This window comes from Oncorhynchus nerka, linkage group LG8 (assembly GCF_034236695.1).
Source record: "Oncorhynchus nerka isolate Pitt River linkage group LG8, Oner_Uvic_2.0, whole genome shotgun sequence".
Taxonomy (NCBI): Eukaryota; Metazoa; Chordata; class Actinopteri; order Salmoniformes; family Salmonidae; genus Oncorhynchus; species Oncorhynchus nerka.
This window is the reverse complement of record NC_088403.1, coordinates 62782192-62805909: the sequence shown is the minus strand read 5'-3', so window position 1 is coordinate 62805909 and position 23718 is coordinate 62782192. Positions and strand designations below refer to the sequence as shown.

The 23718-nt window shown below is 43.8% G+C and overlaps 1 protein-coding gene across 2 annotated transcripts in view; it reads left to right on the top strand.

Moving 5' to 3' along the window:
- arap2 (ArfGAP with RhoGAP domain, ankyrin repeat and PH domain 2) overlaps nucleotides 1-23718 on the top strand; it is a 262145-nt gene that overhangs the window by 80067 nt on the left and 158360 nt on the right. For both annotated transcript variants that reach the window (XM_065021967.1, XM_065021968.1), the window contains exon 10: nucleotides 13672-13778. In XM_065021967.1, the coding sequence (XP_064878039.1) occupies nucleotides 13672-13778 (107 nt within the window). The remainder of the gene's footprint in view (nucleotides 1-13671; nucleotides 13779-23718) is intronic.

Below are 23718 nucleotides of genomic sequence, written 5' to 3'. Positions count from 1 at the left end.
AGAATGGCACCTATTGGTAGAGGTGTAAAAAAATAAATAAATTAAAGAAGCAGACATTGAATATCCTGTTGAGCATGGTGGAGTTATAAATGATACTTTGAATGGCGTATCGGGACAGCCAGTCAGTACAACGATACAGGAGTCCTTCCTAACTCAGTTGCCGGAGAGGAAGGAAACCACTCAGGGATTTCACTATGAGGCCAATGGTGACTTTAAAACAGTTACAGAGTTTAATAGCTGTTATAGGAGAAAACTGAGGATGGATCAACAACATTGTAGTTACTCCACAATAATAACCTAAATGACAGAGTGAAAAGGAAGACTGTACAGAATACAAATATTCCAAAACATGCATCCTGTTTGCTACGAGGCACTAAAGTAAAATTGCAAATAATGTGGCAAAGCAATCCATTTTTTGTCCTGAATGTAAAGTGTTATGTTTGGGGCAAATCCAATACAACACATTACTGAGTACTACTCTCCATATGTTCACGCATAGTGGTGGCTGCAACATGTTATGGGTATGCTTGTCATCATTAAGGACTGGGGAGTGAGGAGCGAGAGAACTGAAGCACTGGCAAAATCCTCAAGAAACAAAATGTGTTTCAGTCTGCTTTTCCACCAGACTCTGGGAGATGAATTCACCTAAAACAAATCTAGACTGGAGTTGCTTACCAAGAAGACAGTGAATGTTCTGTGAGAAGCCCAGTTACAGTTACAGTTCACAGGGGTGAGAAGATGTATTGCATGAGCTGTAACCGAAAAACAACTGGTATTTGGAAAGTTTGAGGTGAGGGAGAAAGTGTTAGCATTGTTAAGTATCTTGCTAGCTAGATCGAATTCTGCGTTAGCTAGCCAGAGAAATGTTGAGCAACATTAGCCAACTTAGCTGATCCAATAATTGAGTTTATCTTTTGATAATTAGCTGGCTAATAAAGTCAGACAGTTAACGTTAGCTAGCTAACATTACAACATCAGATGAAGCTAACTTTACTAACTTTACCAATTCACTATAGTATTAACTGGTCTGGTAACTCGTTAGTTGGCAATCTGTGTGAAATGTTCACTAGTTAACTAGCTAACAAACTAACTACTATCTATGAACTAATGTTTTTTACTCTACAGTATGTGGTTATTTTTCAGAATGAGAGAATTAGGTGGAAATGAGGTGTTGCTTGTTAATTAAACAAGTGGATTCAGGGATGAAGTAGAGATGGAGCTGGGTCTGGTTTAAACGGGATGCCTCTATAGAGGTGAAAGGAACACCACACACTTTCAATCTTTCTCTCTTCTTCAATACAGTGGATAAAAAGGGGTATGCCAGGTGTTACTCTCTGCCTGAAAGAGATCAATTATGCCAACAAAGGGTCTCATGCTCTGCTGGCACATTGTAGAACAGATGTCCACAGGCAGAACGTGTACAATGTAATAATGTGCAGTGTAGCCCAAAGATTTTTGTTTTAGTTGTGTTGAAATTGACAGTAACGTGTGTGTGTGTGTGTGTGTGTGTGTGTGTGTGTGTGTGTGTGCGTGCGTGCGTGCGTGCGTGCGTGCGTGTGTGTGTGTGAGAGGGGTATATTATAATGTTTCTACTCAGTGAATGTTATTTTTACACCCATGTAGCATCGTGCACTTGATGGATGTCTACTGTAGTGGCCACTCTAATAGAGCAACAATACAATGCCTGTTTGTTTCATTCTATTTCTACTAAAACATTTTTTCCCCCAAGTTAAATATTTAGATGTGTGTGGTCCCAAGCGTTCTATTATAAAGGCTGTCATGGCTAACTGCAATATTACTGTATTATTTTTTCTCAAGAGTTGAGTTTCATTTGCAGTAAAGTCTAGGCAACAAATAACATTGAAATGCTAAAAACATTTTTTTTTTAGCTGTGAGTTGGGTTCACAGTAACCACTTTTTATTTTGCACACAGAGACTGATCATGTAGATCATACTCTTTGTTGTTTAATTAGTTTAAACTTGCATTTCCCCCTAGCAGGGATTTATTTGACATGTTTCAGTGCAAAAAAAGAAAAAGTGTAATATTTTTGGGCCCTCAGCAGTTTGCATCCCTGTATTGTGTATAAACAGGTGAGGGAAAAAAATGAATGATTTTGAATTCAGACTAACACAACAAAATGTGGAATAAGTCGAGGGGTATGAATACTTTCTGAAGGCTCTGTATATAAGGGGGAGTGTGTGAGTGAAAGGGGAGAAGATAGGGAAGGGGAGGGGTAGAAGGTGAGATGGACAGATGTGTTGTGTTAGGGAACCATCATGTTGTGTTAGTAAACCATCATGTTGTATTAGTAAACCATAATGTTGTATTAGTAAACCATCATGTTGTATTAGTAAACCATCATGTTGTATTAGTAAACCATCATGTTGTATTATTGAACCATCATGTTGTATTAGGGAACCATCATGTTGTATTAGTAAACCATCATGTTGTATTAGTAAAACATCATGTTGTATTAGTAAACCATCATGTTGTATTAGTAAACCATCATGTTGTATTAGGGAACCATCATGTTGTATTAGTAAACCATCATGTTGTATTAGTAAACCATCATGTTGTATTAGTAATTGCACCGCCCAGTGCTCTCTTTAACCTTAACCCTCTCTCTGCATCATCCCTGCACCGCCCAGTGCTCTCTCTAACCTTAACCCTCTCTCTGCATCATCATTGCACCGCCCGGTGATCTCTCTAACCCTAACCCTTTCTCTGAATCATCATTGCACCGCCCGGTGCTCTCTCTAACCTTAACCCTCTCTCTGCATCATCATTGCACCGCCCGGTGCTCTCTCTAACCTTAACCCTCTCTCTGCATCATCCCTGCACCACCCAGTGCTCTCTCTAACATTAACCCTCTCTCTGCATTATCCCTGCACCGCCCAGTGCTCTCTCTAACCTTAACCCTCTCTCCGATATCATCCCTGCACCGCCCGGTGCTCTCTCTAACCTTAACCCTCTCTCTGCATTATCCCTGCACCGCCCAGTGCTCTCTCTAACCTTAACCCTCTCTCTGCATCATCATTGCACCGCCCGGTGATCTCTCTAACCCTAACCCTCTCTCTGGATCATCATTGCACCGCCCAGTGCTCTCTCTAACCCTACTCCTCTCTCTGCATCATCATTGATCTCTCTAACCCTAACCCTACTCCTCTCTCTGAATCATCATTGTACCGCCCGGTGCTCTCTCTTACCCTTTCTCTGCATCATCATTGCTCCACCCGGTGATCTCTCTAACCCTCTCTCTGCGTCATCATTGCACCGGCCAGTGCTCTCTCTATCTAACCCTACTCCTCTATTGTATCATCATTGCACCGCCCGGTGCAGTCTCTAACCCTAACCCAAACTCTTCTCCTCTCTCTGCATCATCATGGCACCGCCCGGTGCAGTCTCTAACCCTAACCCAAACTCTTCTCCTCTCTCTGCATCATCATGGCACCGCCCGGTGCAGTCTCTAACCCTAACCCTAACTCTTCTCCTCTCTCTGCATCATCATTGCACCGCCCGGTGCAGTCTCTAACCCTAACCCAAACTCTTCTCCTCTCTCTGCATCATCATGGCACCGCCCGGTGCAGTCTCTAACCCTAACCCTAACTCTTCTCCTCTCTCTGCGTCATCATTGCACCGCCCAGTGCTCTCTCTATCTAACCCTACTCCTCTATTGTATCATCATTGCACCGCCCGGTGCAGTCTCTAACCCTAACCCTAACTCTTCTCCTCTCTCTGCATCATGATTGCCCCGCGGCTCTCAGCTATTGTAATTGGGGGAGTCATTTTTATCTCTAATGCCAGAATGTTCCTTCACCTCCCTCCACCCCTTCTTCCACCCCTCCCTCACTCCCTGGTGATTTAATTGGACAGGGCAGGAGGCCACAGCACATACTGGCAAGGTAACTAGCAGCCGGGCCGGATCCTAACAGCCATATCTGTAATTGGCTGTTGAGAGGGATGAGGGCCATTAGATGGGCGACACACACCGACACACACACACACAATGACACAGACATGTACAGTATAGGCACGCAGAAAGAATCACATACAGCTACGAAGACACATTTACTGTACACACACACACACATATATACACACACACACTTCATATAGAGCTGTCCTCGTTTGCAACTCTGTAAATTATCCATGAGGGCAATTGACCACTCTTCAGATGAAGTTGCCCAGGTACTTTGTAGCAGAGTTCAATGTAGCACTACAATGGGGAAGAGGGAGATAGATGCTGCATTCACAGCTCAATGCACACTGTCGTAAATGGAAAGTAGAACCTTGGCGTAAGGCACCCTTCCATCACCTGTCATCCAATCAGATCACTCAGATTATTTAAGAACTGTGTTGTTGCGATATTGGCTTTTGTTTTCTCTCTCACTTCTTCCTTCTTTCTTCTTCTTTCTGCCATGTCTCAATACTCCCTCTCTCAATTCAATTCAATTTAAGGGAAACGTATGTTTACATTGCCAAAGCAAGTTAAATAGATAATAAACAAAAGTGAAATAAACAATCAAAATTAACAGTAAACATTACACTTACAAAAGTTCCTAAAGAATAAAGACGTTTCAAATGTCATATTATGTGTATATATACAGTGTTGTGATGTTGTGAAAATAGTTCAAGTACGAAAGGGAAAATAAATAAGCATAAAAATAGGTTGTATTTACAATGGTGTTTGTTCTTCACTGGTTGCCCTTTTCTTGTGGCAACAGGTCACAAATGTTACTGTGTGGTATTTCACCCAATAAATATGTGAGTTGATCAAAATTTGATTTAAAAAAAATATATTTGTGGGTCTGTGTAATCTGAAGGAAATATGTGTCTCTAATATGGTCATACATTGGGCAGGAGGTTAGGAAGTGCAGCTCAGTTTCCACCTCATATTGTGGGCAGTGTGCACATAGCCTGTCTTCTCTTGAGAGCCAGGTCTGCCTACGGCGGCCTTTCTCAATAGCAAGGCTATGCTCACTGAGTCTGGACATAGTCAAAGCTTTCCTTAAGTTTGGGTCAGTCACAGTGGTCAGGTATTCTGCCACTGTGAACTCTCAGTTTTTTTGTTAATTACTTGACACATTGGAAATAATTATCGTTTTATTTTCTCATGATTTGGTTGGGTCTAATTGTGTTGCTATCCTGAGGCCCTGTGGGGTGTGTTTGTGTTTGTGAACAGAGCTCCAGGACCAGCTTGCTAAGGAGACTATTCTCCAGGTTCATCTCTCTGTAGGTGATGGTTTTGTTATGCAAGGTTTGGGAATCACTTCCTTTTAGGTGGTTGTAGAATTTGACGTCTCTTTAGAGGTTTTTGATAATTAGCGGGTATCAGCCTAATTCTGCTCTGCATGCATTATTGGGTGTACATTGTACACTGAGGATATTTTTTTACATTTACATTTAAGTCATTTAGCAGACGCTCTTATCCAGAGCGACTTACAAATTGGTTCGTTCACCTTAAGACATCCAGTGGAACAGCCACTTTACAATAGTGCATCTAAATCTTTTAAGGGGGGGTGAGAAGGATTACTTTATCCTATCCTAGGTATTCCTGAAAGAGGTGGGGTTTCAGGTGTCTCCGGAAGGTGGTGATTGACTCCGCTGTCCTGGCGTCGTGAGGGAGTTTGTTCCACCATTGGGGGGCCAGAGCAGCGAACAGTTTTGACTGGGCTGCGCGGGAACTGTACTTCCTCAGTGGTAGGGAGGCGAGCAGGCCAGAGGTGGATGAACGCAGTGCCCTTGTTTGGGTGTAGGGCCTGATCAGAGCCTGGAGGTACTGAGGTGCCGTTCCCCTCACAGCTCCGTAGGCAAGCACCATGGTCTTGTAGCGGATGCGAGCTTCAACTGGAAGCCAGTGGAGAGAGCGGAGGAGCGGGGTGACGTGAGAGAACTTGGGAAGGTTGAACACCAGACGGGCTGCGGCGTTCTGGATGAGTTGTAGGGGTTTAATGGCACAGGCAGGGAGCCCAGCCAACAGCGAGTTGCAGTAATCCAGACGGGTGATGACAAGTGCCTGGATTAGGACCTGCGCTGCTTCCTGTGTGAGGCAGGGTCATACTCTGCGGATGTTGTAGAGCATGAACCTACAAGAACGGGCCACCGCCTTGATGTTAGTTGAGAACGACAGGGTGTTGTCCAGGATCACGCCAAGGTTCTTAGCGCTCTGGGAGGAGGACACAATGGAGTTGTCAACCGTGATGGCGAGATCATGGAACGGGCAGTCCTTCCCCGGGAGGAAGATTTTTTTTTTTTCAATTTATCAATTTGGTGTTTGTCCCATTTAGTGAATTCTTGGTTGGTGAGTGGACCCCAGACCTCACAAACATAAAGGGGAATGGGCTCTATGACTGATTCAAGTATTTTTAGCCAGATCCCAATTGGTATGTCAAATGTTATGTTCCTTTTGATGGCATAGAAGGCCCTCCTTGCCTTGACTCTCAGATTGTTCACAGATTTGTGGAAGTTACCTGTGTTTAGGCCAAGGTATGTATAGTTGTTTGTGTGCTCTAGGGCAACGGTGTCTAGATGGAATTTGTATTTGTGGTCCTGGCGACTGGACCTTTTTTGGAACACCATTATTTTGGTCTTACTGAGATTTACTGTCAGGGCCCAGGTCTGACAGAATCTGTGCAGAAGATCTAAGTGCTGCTGTAGGCTCTCCTTGGTTGGTGACAGAAGCATCAGATCATCAGCAAACAGCAGACATTTGACTTCAGATTCTAGTAGGGTGAGGCCTTGTGCTGCAGACTTTTCAAGTGCCCTCTCCAATTCATTGATATATATGTTGAAGAGGGTGGGGCTTAAGCTGCATCCCTGTGGGAATACATGTGTATGCTTTTTGCCACACGCTTGTTGTTTGTGTACATGGGTTTTGCAATGTCGTATGTTTTTCCCCCAACACCACTTTCCCAACACCACTATTGCTTTTTTGAAATCAACAAAGCATGGTAAGACTTTGCCTTTGTTTTGGTTTGTTTGTTTGTTTGTTTGCAGGGTAAATACGTGGTCTGTCGTACAATAATTTTTTAAAAAGCTAATTTCACATTTGCTCAGTACATTGTTTTCACTGAGGAAATGTACGAGTCTGCTGTTAACTTCTTGACGCACCGTTAGCGGGATCCTTTTCATCAACACCCGCTGAATTGCAGCGCGCCAAATTCAAATTAAATTACTAAACATATTTAATTTTCATGAAATCACAAGTGCAATAGAGCAAAACACAGCTTAGCTTGTTGTTAATCCACCTGCCGTGTCAGATTGCAATACAGCTTTTCGCGTAACAAGCGTTTATGTAAGAACATCTCTCTCAGTAGACTAAACATTACAAACACCTAGCTGCCAAGTAGATTGGTCACGAAAGTCAGAAAAGCAATAGATTAAATCGCTTACCTTTAATGATGTTTGCACTCACGAGACTCCCAGTTACACAATAAATGTTCCTTTTGTTCCACAAAGATTATTTTTATATCCAATATACCTCCATTTGTTTGGAGGTTATGTTCAGAAAATCCACAGGCTCGAGCGGTCACGACATCGCATACGACAATTCCAAATAGTATCCGTAAAGTTCGTAGAAACATGTCAAACGTTTTTTATAATCAATCCTCAGGTTGTTTTTACAATATATAATCGATAACATATCAACCAGGACTGTCGCTTTTTCAATAGGAGAGGGAGAGACAATGGCTGCCCCACACTGTTGCGCAAGCAAAACTCTGCGAACACCCAGCTATCCACTGACGCAATGTTTTCTTTCTCGCTCATTTTTCAAAATAAAAGCCTGAAACTATGTCTGAAGACTATTCACAACATGTGGAAGCCATAGGAAAATGAATCTGGTTGATATCCCTTTAAATGGAGGGAGGCAAGGCATCCAATGGAACAGAGCTTTAAGGAAAAACAGCACTTCCTGGTTGGATTTTCCTCAGGTTTTCGCCTGCAATATCTGTTATGTTATACTCACAGACAATATTTTGACAGTTTTGGAAACTTTAGAGTGTTTTCTATCCTAATCTGACAATTATATGCATATTCTAGTTTCTGGGCCTGAGAAATAGGCAGTTTCAAATGGGTACGTTTTTTAGCCAAAAACAAAAATCCTGCCCCCTACACTCAAGAAGTTAATGATATTGCAGAGGATTCTCCTAAGGTTGCTGTTGACACATATCCCACGGTAGTATTTGGGGTCAAATTTCTCTCCACTTTTGTGGATTGGGGTGATCAGTCCTTGGTTCCAAATATTGGGGAAGATGCCAGAGCTGAGGATGATGTTAAAGAGTTTTAGTATAGCCAATTGGAATATGTTGTCTGTATATTTAATCATTTCATTCAGGATACCATCAACACCACAGGCCTTTCTGGGTTGAATGGTTTTTATTTTGTCCTGTAGTTCATTCAAGGTAATTGGTGAATCCAGTGGGTTCTGGTCATCTTTAATAGTTGATTCTAAGATTAGTATTTGATCATGTATATGTTTTTGCTGTTTGTTCTTTGTTATAGAGCCAACAATATTGGAGAAGTGGTTTACCTATACATCTCTGTTTTGGATAGATAACTCTTCATGTTGTTGTTTGTTTAGAGTTTTCCAATTTTCCCAGAAGTGGTTAGATTCTATGGATTCTTCAATTACATTGAGCTGATTTCTGACATGTTGTTCCTTCTTGTTCCGTAGTGTATTTCTTTATTGTTTTAGTGATTCACCACAGTGAAGGCGTAGACTCAGGTTTGTCTTGTCTCTATGTTTTTGATTGGACTTGTTTCTCAATTTCTTTCTTGGATTTTTGCATTCTTCATCAATCCATTTGTCATTGTTGTTCATTTTCTTTGGTTTTTCTATTTGAGATTTTTTGATTTCATAGGGAGGGTGTTAGGTCAAATATTCTGTTTAGATTTTCTACTGCCAAGTTTGCACCTTCACTATTACAGTTCAACATTTTGTCCAGGAAGTTGTCTAAAAGGGATTGAATTTTTTGTTGCCTAATTGTTTTTTGGTACATTTACAAACTACTTTCCTTCCATCTATAGCATTTCTTAATATTAGTTCCTTTTGGCTTTGATGCCTCATGATTGAGTATTGCTCTGTTCAAGTAGACTGTAATTATGCTGTGGTCTGATAGGGGGCTGACTCTGAGAGATTCTGGGATGATGTCAGTGATAAAGTAGTCTCTCTCTCTCTCTTGCTTTCTCTCTCTCTCTCTCTGTCTCCCTTTCTCTCTTTCCATCCTCTTGCTCTCTCTTTCTCTCACTGTCTCTCTGTGTGTCTCACTCTCTCTCTCTATATATATATTTATATTTATATATATATATATCTCCTAATGTCTCACAACTGTGTAATTACGCATCATTATTCAGAGGCCTTTCTCCCTCTCGTTTCCTCTCTCCCTCTCTCGTTTCCTCTCTCCCTCTCTCGTTTCCTCTCTCCCTCTCTCGTTTCCTCTCTCCCTCTCTCGTTTCCTTTCTCCCTCTCTCGTTTCCTCTCTCCCTCTCATTCGTGAAAAGTGCCTAATCAACAAAGATGGTGTCAATTAATTTCCCCTCTTTGTTTGCGGTAATGAGAGTAAACTGTGTCTGTGGTGATGAACTGTTCTTATGATAACAGGCCAGGTTGACATAGTTTTATGTTTGGTGCCACTGCAGCGGTTTTCAATTCACTGTTATGATGTATTGTGGAGGGGCATTTTTATTCTCTCTCTCTCTGTCTTCCTGTCTCGTCTTTCTCTGTTCCTCCCTCTTCGCTCTCTGTCTTCCTCCCTCTTCCCCCCTCTTCGCTCTCTGTCTTCCTCCCTCTTCCCCCCTCTTCGCTCTCTGTCTTCCTCCCTCTTCCCCCCTCTTCGCTCTCTGTCTTCCTCTCTCTTCTCTCTCTGTCTTTCTCTCTCTTCTATCTCTGTCTTCCTCCCTCTTCGCTCTCTGTCTTCCTCCCTCTTCCACCCTCTTCGCTCTCTGTCTTCCTCCCTCTTCCTCCCTCTTTGCTCTCTGTCTTCCTCCCTCTTCCTCCCTCTTCGCTCTCTGTCTTCCTCCCTCTTCCTCTCTCTTCTCTCTCTGTCTTTCTCTCTCTTCTATCTCTGCCTTCCTCCCTCTTCTCTCTCTCCTGTATATCTTCCTACTTTGCTCTCTCTCATTTTCTCATCTGTTCCTCTCCCTCTCTGTCTGGGGGCGATGAGAAAGCGTCTCCTCAGCCCTTTTGAGTGCAGGAGAAGGAGGAGACAGCCTGCGTTAGTTTAGCATCCCACTCTGCTACTACTGGCGGGCAGACAGACACACACACACAGACAAACATACACACTTACACGCATTCACACAGACACACACACACACACAGACACACACACAAGAGGAAAGGTGCATTTAAACAATGCGTGGACATCTTTCAGCCACTTCTTCAGACTCTTCTTCTCACACATTTTACTATGTCATTCTCATGTGTCTCTGTGCAAAGGCCCCTGGGAAATAGGGCATGTGGCCTGTACTCTGTTTGTTTATTAGACCGAATGACACTCGTAGGAGAGGCCCGATTTAGTTCTAATGAGATGAGATTCATATCCATTATGATGTTCTATTCTACCTGGAGGAGGGGCTGAGAGGAGGGGCTGAGAGGAGGGGCTGAGAGGAAGGGCTGAGAGGAGGGGCTGAGTGGAGGGGCTGAGAGGAGGGGCTGAGTGGAGGGGCTGAGAGGGGCTGAGGGGCTGAGGGCTGAGTGGAGGGGCTGAGTGGAGGGACTGAGAGGAGGGGCTGAGTGGAGGGACTGAGAGGAGGGGCTGAGGGAGGGCTGAGGGAGGGACTGAGAGGAGGGGCTGAGGGAGGGGCTGAGTGGAGGGACTGAGAGGCCGGGCTGAGTGGAGGGACTGAGAGGAGGGGCTGAGAGGAGGGGCTGAGTGGAGGGACTGAGAGGAGGGGCTGAGTGGAGGGACTGAGAGGAGGGTCTGAGTGGAGGGACTGAGAGGAGGGTCTGAGAGGAGGGGCTGAGTGGAGGGACTGAGAGGAGGGGCTGAGTGGAGGGACTGAGAGGAGGGTCTGAGTGGAGGGGCTGAGAGGAGGGGCTGAGTGGAGGGACTGAGAGGAGGGGCTGAGAGGAGGGGCTGAGTGGAGGGGCTGAGTGGAGGGACTGAGTGGAGGGACTGAGAGGAGGGTCTGAGAGGAGGGGCTGAGTGGAGGGACTGAGAGGAGGGTCTGAGTGGAGGGGCTGAGAGGAGGGACTGGAGGGACTGAGAGGAGGGGCTGAGTGGAGGGACTGGAGGGGCTGAGTGGAGGGGCTGAGTGGAGGGGCTGAGAGGAGGGGCTGAGAGGAGGGGCTGAGTGGAGGGACTGAGAGGAGGGTCTGAGTGGAGGGGCTGAGAGGAGGGTCCTTAATCTAAGGTCCCTTGCGGCTATGGGGTTATTATAAAACAAGCTCCTTCTCCCCCAGGTACATTTATGCATCAATAGTCTATTTTAGGTCTTTATTCAATCCGTATAGAGGAAATTCAGCGTTACAGTGAGATTTAATACCCCTTGTGTTGTCTTAAGGGTCAGAAATGACCCACCACTATGTTTAACAGCAGAGAAAACCCCTTAAAGGATATTTTTTAAACTTGAAATTTGAATGCTTTTCCTAGAGTGACCCCCAACATGAAACATCGCCTTTGTTCATATTTCCATGAAAGCTGGACACCACCAGAGTACAAAGATTGTCTTAGGGTCATTTTTCACCCGGCTGTTATGATATAATTTACACACCACAAAAACCACACACACACACACACACACACACACACACACACACACACACACACACACACAATGAGAAATTGAGATTATGTGTGTTACTGATTGAACTCAGCCAGCAGACGAGGGGGAGGTCTTCTCATCAAAGTATGCCTTCACCCCCACCCCCACTCTAGTTTCTAACCTCCCAAAGAGGAACAAGAATTTGGTCCTCCTGAGCATACGTCACAAAACGGCTGAGATCAGAGATCATGAGGACAGGAAGCCAGACATCATTCTGGACTACAACCACAACAAAGGAGGCACGGACAACCTGGACAAGGTGATTGGAACTTATAACTGCAGGAGGATGATTACCCACTGGCCACCGGTCATCTTTCAAAACATCATTGATGTGTCCTCATACAATGCCTTCGTGATATGGGACAAGATCAACCCTACCTGGATGCCTGATAAGCAGAACAAGAGGAGGGTGTTCCTGGAGCAGCTGGGAAAGGCACTTGTAACCCCACACATTCAAAGAAGGGAGTTCCTCCCCCACACAGCAGCATCTGCAGCGGTTGTGAAAGCTGTTCAGGGGGCTGAATCTTGTCCTGATCCACCTGAGGCTGCAGGTGGGGCAGGCAAGAGGAGGAGATACCAATTCTGCCCCCCAAAGAAGGATTGTATAAAACAAATACTATGTAAAAATACATCTGCAAAGTCCATGCACACACACTTGCATACTGTCCTACTTACAGTTGATTGATTTATGTTCTTTACGTTTTTGTTTTGTATCTATTATCTTATTTAATTCTTATTTATTGTTGTTGTTTATACACCTTGTGTTTGAGGGCAATAGTGAAAAAAATGGGAGAAGACTAGTATGTTGTAGTTGAATTCCTCATTGTACAGTATATAAGAATATATCACTGTGTCGCCCCAAAAAAGTTCAACATTGTTATTGTTTCCCTTCAATAAAATGCATTCAAAACTACTTTCTGCACATTTCTGCTACTTTGCTATATCTTCCTAAAAACATGTTTTACACTTACGCAGTACCTTTAGCCACAATAACAACCATACTAATCATAATAATAATAAACCTCTACTTTAGTAAAGAAAACAATTGTGACAAATGTATTGTAATAAAAATGAGTGGTGTCCACTGATTTAAACGCAGTCTTTCTGCCTTGTGAAAAGGGAAAGCCCAGATATTCACAACGTTTGTGATTTAAAATTCAATTAAGCTGCTTTATTTTAGGGGTTTAGTGAAGGCGGGTCATTTTTGACCCTTAGGACAAGGGGGGTATACAGAATGTTAAGACTACACAAGGGTTAAATTAAAAAGGCTGCGTTCCTGCGTTAGCGGAGACTGCGTTCCTGCGTTAGCGGAGACTGCGTTCCTGCGTTGGCGGAGACTGCGTTCCTGCGTTAGCGGAGACTGCGTTCCTGCGTTGGCGGAGACTGCGTTCCTGCGTTGGCGGAGACTGCGTTCCTGCGTTAGCGGAGACTGCCTTCCTGCGTTGGCGGAGACTGCGTTCCTGCGTTAGCGGAGACTGCATTCCTGCGTTAGCGGAGACTGCGTTCCTGCGTTGGTGGAGACTGCGTTCCTGCGTTAGCGGAGACTGCGTTCCTGCGTTGGCGGAGACTGCGTTCCTGCGTTGGCGGAGACTGCGTTCCTGCGTTGGCGGAGACTGCGTTCACGGTAAAACGAGGCGGAAACTCGATGAAGACGGGAAGCAAAATGACAGAGAATGAAGCACGGCAACACGGTGACCAGTTCATCACTGTGGTCAATACATGTATCTGTTGAATTACTTGTTTTGTGTCAGTGAGTGACTTCCATGTGAATGACCTATGACCTCCCATCCTCTCTCTCTCTCTCTCTCTCTCTCGCCTCTGTTTCCCCATCATGCACGTTGCCTCCTAGTGTCATAGCCTGTCTTACTTTATGTTTGATCTGACATGGTGTATCTGTTCTACAGGACTTCAGAGCTGGCCTGGGTATTTCCCTGATCGACCTGACTGCTACTAACGTTAAAGATACAGACAGGAGGCTCTTCCAAATCAACACTCCCTTCAGAAACTTCTGGTGAGTGTCTGTGTCTGTGAGAAATGATGTGTATGAGCAAGTGTATGTTTGTGTGTGTGTGTGAACGGCTGTGTATGAACCCGTGTGTGTTGGTGTTTCATACCCACCTCTCAGTCCATTTCTCCTCCTGGTCTAAAATAGAAGATTACTATCAAAAAAATGCCATTCAAACATAAGCATCTTATTCTATTTTACCTACAATAATCATATCTCCCAAAACAATCCCAAACTCATATTCAAGGTCAGGGTTTTAAAGGTGATTTACTCATTATAGAAAGGCTTCCGTGGAATGTCATTGTTAGATAACACGTTGAGAGGTAACAATATAAGAGCGTCTGCTAAATGACTTAAATGTTAAATGTTAATGTGAAGTTGAATAAGTTACTTGTATTTCTACCGTAAGCTGTTCAAGAGAAACTTCTGTAAAAAGGTTATGACTTGGAATGTTACCTTGGAATGTTACCTTGGAATGTTACCTTGGAATGTTAAGGTTAAGGAATACATTAAACTTACAATGCTGCTGTTTATCTCAATATCAAATCATTTCTAGGTAACATAGGTACCTTACTGTGATTGTTTTCAATTACAATTGTCACAAATATACAAAATAGCTTCTTAGTAAAGAGCTATTTCTCAAGCGATAATTTTGCTAAGATTGTCTGGGAGCGTTCTGAGTGGGGAAGAGAAAACTGGCAGAGAGGTTATTGGCAGAGAGGTTTGGAACTCTCTTTGTTATTGCTCTAATAACTAAAGCCGGGCTAGACTATCTGGTCCAGATAAAATTATCTAAAATTATCCGCCAAAATTGTTCCAACCCCTTTTACTAGCCTGTTCAACCTCTCTTTCTTATTGTCTGAGATCCCCAAAGATTGAAAAGCTGCCGCGGTCATCCCCCTCTTCAAAGAGGAAGACACTCTATACCCAAACTGCTACAGACCTATATATATCCTACCCTGCCTTTCTAAGGTCTTTGAAAGCCAAGTCACCAACCATTTTGAATTCCACTGTACCTTCTCCGCTATGCAATCTGGTTTCAGAGGTGGTCATGGGTGGACCTCAGCCAAGATCAAGGTCCTAAACAATATCATAACCGCCATCGAGAAGAGACAATACTGTGCAGCTGTATTCATCGACCTGACCAAGGCTTTCAACTCTGTCAATCATCACATTCTTATCGGCAGACTCAACAGCCTAGGTCTCTCAAATGATTGCCTCGCCTGGTTCACCAACTACTTCAAAGATAGAGTTCAGTGTGTCAAATCGGAGGGCCTGTTGTCCGGACCTCTGGCAGGCTCTATGGGGGTGCCACAGGGTTCAATTCTCGGGCCGACTCTTTTCTCTGTATACATCATCAATGATGTCACTCTTGCTCCTGGTGATTCTCTGATCCCACCTCTATGCAGACGACACCATTCTGTATACTTCGGACCCTTCTTTGGACACTGTGTTCACAAACCTCCAAACGAGCTTCAATGCCATACAACTCTCCTTCCGTGGCCTCCAACTGCTCTTTATGCAAGTTAAACTAAATGCATGCTCTTCAACCGATCGCTGCCCGCACCTGCCCGCCCGTCCAACATCACTACTCTGGACTGTTCTGACTTAGAATATGTGGACAACAAATACCTAGGTGTCTGGTTAAACTGTAAACTCTCCTTCCAGACTCACATTAAGCATCTCCAATCCAAAATTAAATCTAGAATTGGCTTCCTATTTCGCAACATAGCATCCTTCACTCATGCTGCCAAACATACCCTCGTAAAACTGACTATCCTACCGATCCTTGACTTTGGCGATGTCATTTACAAAATTGCCCCCAACACTCTACTCAGCGAATTGGATGCAGTCTATCACAGTGCCATCCGTTTTGTCACCAAAGGCCCATATACTACCCACCACTGCGACCTGTATGTTCTCATTGGCTGACCCTGGATTCATACTCGTCGCCAAACCGACTGGCTCCAGGTCATCTACAAGTCTCTGCTAGGTAAAGCCCCGCCTTATCTCAGCTCACTAGTCACCATAGCAGCACCCACTCGTAGCACCCACTCCAGCAGGTATATCTCACTTGTCACCCCCAAAGCCAACTCCTCCTTTGACTGCATTTCCTTCCAGTTCTCTGGAACAAATTGCAAAAATCACTGAAGCTGGAGACTCATATCTCCCTCACTAACTTTAAGTCAGAGCAGCTCACAGATCACTGCACCTGTACATAGCCCATCTGTTAACATCCCATCCATCTACCTCATCCCCATACTGCAATTTATTTCTATGTATTTTTATTTTTGGCTCCTTTGCACCCCAGTATCTCTACTTGCACATTCATCTTCTGCACTTCTATCACTCCTGTGTTTAATTGCTAAATTGTAATTATTTTGCCACTATGGCCTATTTATTTCCTTTACCTCCCTTATCTTACCTCGTTTGCACACACCGTACATATACTTTTTCTATTGTGTTATTGACTGTACTTTTGATTATTCCATGTGTAACTCTGTGTTGTTGTTTATGTCGCACTGCTTTGCTTTATCTTGGCCAGGTCACAGTTGTAAATGAGAACTTGTTCTCAACTGGCCTACCTGGTTAAATAAAGGTGAAATTAAAAAATAAAAGCAGGCAGGCCAAAACTCCATCCTGCAAAAAACAGGCAGAAATTCCAGGCATTCTTTTCAAACTGCTTTTTACACTAAAAGGGCATTATCATCATTTTCAAATATGTATAAAACACATGAAAATCATGTTTTATGACTGCACTGGACCTTTAAATAAGCGAACATAGTGTCTTTATACTGAATATGAATAGATGCTGAATGTCATAAAGTCCTGTACTTTACTGCCTCTACTGTAGACTATGTTAATGATGCAACAAAATGCTATATGACTGTAAAACAACCACCTCAAAACACCTCTTCCCCTTCTCTCTTAATGTCTGTACTCTCAGCAAACATAGCTTGCTTGCTTTAAAGTACAATTTTGCTAGTCTGGTGGTGATTGGTGAAGCAAAGCCAAAAACACCACAGGGTGATTCCCGCCATTAAAAACAATGGAACCATTCACAGAGTGAGTCTTTACAGCTTAAAGTGATTAAATGAGTTTTATCTAAATCCCAGGTAGGAGATGCTAGTAGGTTTGAAATTGATTTAGATCCATGAAACCCCCTCAGGTGCCCATCACCTCATCAGGATGTTCCACGATTATTCTCACAGAGTCCTCTTTGAAGCACAAAATCACAATTATACCCATCTCTTTATAGGACTGAAATGAACACGGCCATTAAGGAGAGATGGATAAACAGATTGATCGGTCATATATATGCCAGGTGAAGAAACAACAAAATATTTAATGCAACAATCGAAAACAATTCTAGCAAACAGGCAGTGTTTTGTCTCGGCGGTTGGGCTTTAAATGGGCCATTAACAGACAAACAAGCAAGCGGCTCATCGATTATTGCCGTGTAGGTCCCGGGGTCGCTCAAAACGCTGCATCCGCCCCGTCCTCCATAGCGGCAGCCTGTACAAGGGATGCTGTTGCATCACAGTGCCAGGCGTGCACAACATTCCCGGGAGATTTGTTAAAAAAAATGTAAAAAATAGATCAATAATTAGTGCTTGTCTTCCTGGAGCCCTGTTCTCTCCTCGTACACATGACAGGGCGGTCATACAGCAATGAGACAGGTTGTGTGTGTGTGTGTGTGTGTGTGTGTGTGTGTGTGTGTGTGTGTGTGTGTGTGTGTGTGTGTGTGTGTGTGTGTGTGTGTGTGTGTGTGTGTGTGTGTGTGTGTGTGTGTGTGCGTGTGTGTGTGTGAGCAGAGCATTGGGCTCAGATCTCAGTCAACAGTGTATTAGTGTTGGGCTCAGGTCTCAGTCAACAGTGTATTAGCGTTGGGCTCAGGCCTCAGTCAACAGTGTATTAGCATTGGGCTCAGGGCTCAGTCAACAGTGTATTAGCATTGGGCTCAGGCCTCAGTCAACATTGTATTAGCATTGGGCTCAGATCTCAGTCAACAGTGTATTAGCATTGGGCTCAGGCCTCAGTCAACAGTGTATTAGCATTGGGCTCAGATCTCAGTCAACAGTGTATTAGCATTGGGCTCAGGCCTCAGTCAACAGTGTATTAGCATTGGGCTCAGGCCTCAGTCAACAGTGTATTAGCGTTGGGCTCAGGTCTCAGTCAACAGTGTATTAGCGTTGGGCTCAGGCCTCAGTCAACAGTGTATTAGCATTGGGCTCAGGTCTCAGTCAACAGTGTATTAGCATTGGGCTCAGGCCTCAGTCAACAGTGTATTAGTGTTGGGCTCTACCGATTAAAATAACAAGCACACAACACGGAATGTTTAAGGAAGTACATATACACAACTAAATAACTAGCTTGCTAGCTTGTACACAACTAAATAACTAGCTTGCTAGCTTGTACACAACTAAATAACTAGCTTCCTAGCTAGTACACAACTAAATAACTAGCTTGCTAGCTAGTACACATCTAAATAACTAGCTTGCCAGCTAGTACACAACTAAATAACTAGCTTGCTAGCTAGTACACATCTAAATAACTAGCTTGCTAGCTAGTACACATATAAATAACTAGCTTGCTAGCTTGTACACATCTAAATAACTAGCTTGCTAGCTAGTACACATATAAATAACTAGCTTGCTAGCTTGCCCACATACACATCTAAATAACTAGCTTGCTAGCTAGTACACATATGAATAACTAGCTTGCTAGCTTGTACACATCTAAATAACTAGTTTGCTAGCTTGTACACATCTACATAACTAGCTTGCTAGCTAGTACACATCTAAATAACTAGCTTGCTAGCTAGTACACATCTAAATAACTAGCTTGATAGCTTGTACACATCTAAATAACTAGCTTGCTAGCTTGTAAACATCTAAATAACTAGCTTGCTAGCTTGTACACATCTAAATAACTAGCTTGCCAGCTAGTACACATCTAAATAACTACCTTGCTAGCTTGTACACATCTGAATAACTAGCTTACTAGCTTGTACACATCTAAATAACTAGCTTACTAGCTTGTCTTCGTGTTGTCTGTAGCTGGTGATGTGTGGAAACACTTTTCTGCTTTTATGGATTTTGTTATGTTGCTTTTTGTGCAATTGTTCTGTCTGTATCCGTGCTAAATGTTGCTTATCTTTCTCTGTCTGCGTGATACATGCTACTTGTTGCTTGTCCTATGTTTCTCTGTCTGCCTGCTACTTGCTGCTTGTCCTATGTTTCTCTGTCTGCATGCTACTTGCTGCTTGTCCTATGTTTCTCTGTCTGCATGCTACTTGCTGCTTGTCCTATGTTGCTCTGTCTGCATGCTACTTGCTGCTTGTCCTATGTTTCTCTGTCTGCCTGCTACTTGCTGCTTGTCCTATGTTGCTCTGTCTGCATGCTACTTGCTGCTTGTCCTATGTTGCTCTGTCTGTCTGCATACTACGTGTTGCTTGTCCTGTGTTTCTCTGTCTGCATGCTACTTGCTGCTTGTCCTATGTTTCTCTGTCTGCCTGCTACTTGCTGCTTGTCCTATGTTGCTCTGTCTGCATGCTACTTGCTGCTTGTCCTATGTTTCTCTGTCTGTCTGCATACTACGTGTTGCTGTCCTGTGTTTCTCTGTCTGCATACTACGTGTTGCTGTCCTGTGTTTCTCTGTCTGCATACTACGTGTTGCTGTCCTGTGTTTCTCTGTCTGCATGCTACGTGTTGCTTGTCCTTTGTTGGTCTTTATGTCTGCATAATATGTGTTGCTTGTCCTGTGTTGCTCTGTCTGTCTGCATACTACGTGTTGCTTGTCCTATGTTGCTCTGTCTGTCTGCTATGTGTTGCTTGGCCTGTGTTGCTCTGTCTGTCTGCATACTATGTGTTGCTTGGCCTTTGTTGTTCTGTCTGTCTGCGCGTTGCTTGTCCTATGTTGCTCTGTCTGTCTGCTATGTGTTGCTTGGCCTGTGTTGCTCTGTCTGTCTGCTATGTGTTGCTTGGCCTTTGTTGCTCTGCATGTGGTCACTGCTCATTGATTGTCTGTATTGTGATTGGAATGGTTTTTAATAACCTGCCCAGGGACTGTGGTTGAAAATTAGCCAGCTGGCTAAAACCATATTTTTTACTGAAACGTTGATTAATGTGCACTGTCCCTGTAAAAATACAAATAAACTCAAACCCCAGTTTTACAGATGTGGGAGTAGTGATGTAATAAATGATAAACTATCAATACCTCATGAATGGTTTGTAAATGACTCATGAATGGTTTATAAATGACTCATGAATGGTTTGTAAATGACTCATGAATGGCTTATAAATGACTCATGAATGGTTTATAAATGATTCATGAATGGTTTGTAAATGACTCATGAATAGTTTGTAAATGATTCATGAATGGTTTGTAAATGACTCATGAATGGTTTGTAAATGACTCATGAATAGTTTGTAAAGGCCTTATGAATAGTTTGTTACGGTGTTACCGAACACTTCAGGTTTTATTTGTAGAACATGTGTTGGTGCTGGATTGGTATATAATTTGCAGTGGTAAGGGCTAATGGAAGGGCACAGGTTGGCATATGCTAGCACTGGTCTCTGTGGACTATTCTTACAGCAATAGCAGAACACTGAGTTAGTAGTTCATTATCCATCTTCTTCTGTGGTCTTGGAGGCAGTAGTTCACTCTCCCACTTCTTCTGTGGTCTTTGAGGCAGTTGTTCAAGTCCTGATGGGAGCAGTCATCCCTTTGGAATTGTCCTCAGCAGAAAGCAGATAGGTTGATTGAGTTCAGATGCTCTCCTATCGATCCCAACTGCTGCTGCTGCTGCTGCTGCTCTGGGATATACTACCACCGACCCTCTGTGTCAACAGGAAAGAGAGGGATGGAGAGGGAGATGGGGGGGGGGGAGACAGAACGAGAGGTTACCATGGAAACCACCAGACTAACTTCATCTCAGCTTCTCCCCTCTTCTCTCCTCCCTCATCTCCTATCCTCCCTCCCTCTCTTCCTTCCTTCTTTCTAGCAGCAAGAAAAGAGAGAGAGAGAGAGAGAGAGATTCACCAGCTCTACTCGCAGCTGCAATGTGTGCATCTTTATGCCTGTGAGAGAAAGTAATAGATATGTTGAAAAGCTTCGGGGGAAGCACTCCGCTCAGTAGTTGTCTTGCTAGAAGCCTAATGAGTGAAACATGGCTGGAGTAAGTGACAGGGTAGCACCAGTCTCGGATGACTCCCATTCACTTTAGGCCCTGATAGGCACCCAATTTGGGAGCTCTTCCTCTCTCAGCCCGAGAGACTGGCAGGGGGGATAGGAATGTGTGTTTCTGTGAAAGCAGAGGGAAAAGGATTGTGTGCTAAAGGATTCTGAGTGGTAGAAAAAGAGCAACATGACTGATAAGGAGTGTGTGTGTGCGTGTGTGTGTGTGTGTGTGTGTGTGTGTGCGTGTGTGTGTGTGCGTGTGTGTGTGTGCGTGTGTGTGTGTCTGAGATTGAAATATACACACACTGTGAGACATTTATTATTTTGCACACATGCACTTATATGGACTCTAATGGCTGACACATCAACATTTTGTTCTCATCTTCCCTCCCTGTTTTTCATTTCCCACTCGGTCTCACTCTCTCCCTTCCTTCCTTCCTCTCTCTTTCTCTCTCCCTCTCATGTGAGAATATTGTTCCAATGTTCTCCGTTAATGTTTCATATTACACTGATGATGTCAAAGGACCTGTTTTACAGTGCCTTGCAAAAGTATTCACACCCCTTTTAGGCATTTTTCCTATTTTGTTGAATGACGACCTGTAATTTAAATTGATTTCGATTTTTATTTCATGTAATGGACACACACAAAATAGTCCAAATTGATGAAGTGAAATTAAAAAAATTACTTGTTTATTTTTTTAAGGGGAAAAAAAATGAAAAGTGGAACGTCCAAATATACTCACCCCCTTTGTTATAAGCTCCTAAATAATATCTGCTGCAAACAATTACCTTCAGAAGTCGCATAATTAGTTATATAAAGTCCACCTGTATGCAATCTAAGTGTCACATGATCTCAGTATATATACACCTGTTCTGAAAGGACCCAGAGTCTGCAACACCGCTAAGCAAGGGGCACCACCAAGCAACCATGAAGACCAAGGAGCTCTCCAAATAGGTCAGGGACAAAGTAGTGGAGAAGTACAGATCAGGAATGGGTTATAAAAAAAATATCTGAAACTTTGAACATCCCACGGAGCACCATTAAATACATTATAAACAAATTGATAGAATATGGCACCACAACAAACCTGTCAAGAGAACGCCGCCCACCAAAACTCACGGACCAGGCAAGGAGGGCATTAATCAGAGAGACAACAAAGAGACCGAAGATAACCCTTAAGGAGCTGCAAAGCCTCATAGCAGAGATTGGAGTATCTGTCCACAGGACCACTTTAAGCCGTACACTCCACGGAGCTGGGATTTACAGAAGAGTGCCCAGGAAAAAGCCAGTGCTTAAAGAAAAAATAAGCAAACACGTTTGGTGTTTGGCAAAAGTCATGTGGGAGACTCCCAAAGGTCTGGCGCAAACCCAACACATCTCAGCACCTCGAACACGATCCCCACATTGAAGCATGGTGGTGGCAGCATCATGCTGTAGGTATGTTTTTCATCGTCAGGGACTGGGAAACTGGTCAGAATTGAAGAAATGATGGATGGCGCTAAATACAGGGACATTCTTGAGGGAAACCTGTTTCAGTCTTCCAGAGATTTGAGACTGGGACGGAGGTTCACCTTCCTGCAGGACATTGAGCCTAAGCATACTGCTAAAGCAACACTCGGGTGATTTAAGGGGAAAGATTTAAATGTCTTGGAATTGCCTAGTCAAAACACAGACCTCAATCCAATTGAGAATCTGTGGTATGACTTAAAGATTGCTGGACACCAGCGTAACCCATCCAACTTGAAGGAGCTGGAGCAGTTTTGCCTTGAAGAATGGGCAACAATCCCAGTGGCTAGATCTGCCAAGCTTATAGAGACATACCCCAAGATACTTGCAGCTGTAATTGTAGCAAAAGGTGGCATGTTGTGTAAATAAAATGATACAAACCCCCAAAAATGATATTTCAATTCCAGGTTGTAAAGCAACAAAATAAGAAAAATGCAAAGGGAGGTGAAGCCACGGTATACCCCTACATACACACACACACACACACACACACACACACACACACACACACACACACACACACACACACACTTAACCAATTATGTGTTTAAACTCGCAGTCGGTGTTCCAATTCATCCCAAAGGTGTTTATGGGGTTGTGGTCAGGGCTCTTTGCAGGCCAGTCAAGTTCTTCCAGACCGATCTCTTTTTCTGTATGGACCTCGGTTTGAGCACGGGGGCATTGTCGTGCTGAAACTGTTACCACAAAGTTGGTAGCACAGAATTGTCTAGAGTGTGGTCTACTAAGATTTCCCTTCATTGGAACTCAGGGGCCTAGCCGAACCATGAACCCCCAGACCATTATTCCTCCTCCACCAAACTTTACAGTGACACTATGCATTTGGGTAGGTAGCGTCCAGAGTCCAATGGCGGCGAGCTTTACACCACTCCAGCCGACGCTGTGCATTGCACATGGTTATGGTAGGCTTGTATGGCTGCTCGGTAGGCTGCTCGGCCATAGAAACCCATTTCATGAAGCTCCCGACAAAACAGTTATTGTGCTGACGTTGCTTCCAGAGGCAGTTTGGAACTCGGTAGTGAGTGTTGTAACCGAGGACAGACAATGTTTTACATGCTACACCAAGGGTGGGCAATTCCAGTCCTGATCGTGATCTTCAGTTTTGAATGCAATTTGATTAATCTGCTGTGTTTGCTAGGAATGGAGAAAAAGTGTGACACCAATCATGCCCCAGAGGAGTTTCCCACCGCTGTGCTGCACGTTTCAGCACTCGGCGGTCCCGTTCTGTGAGCTTGTGTT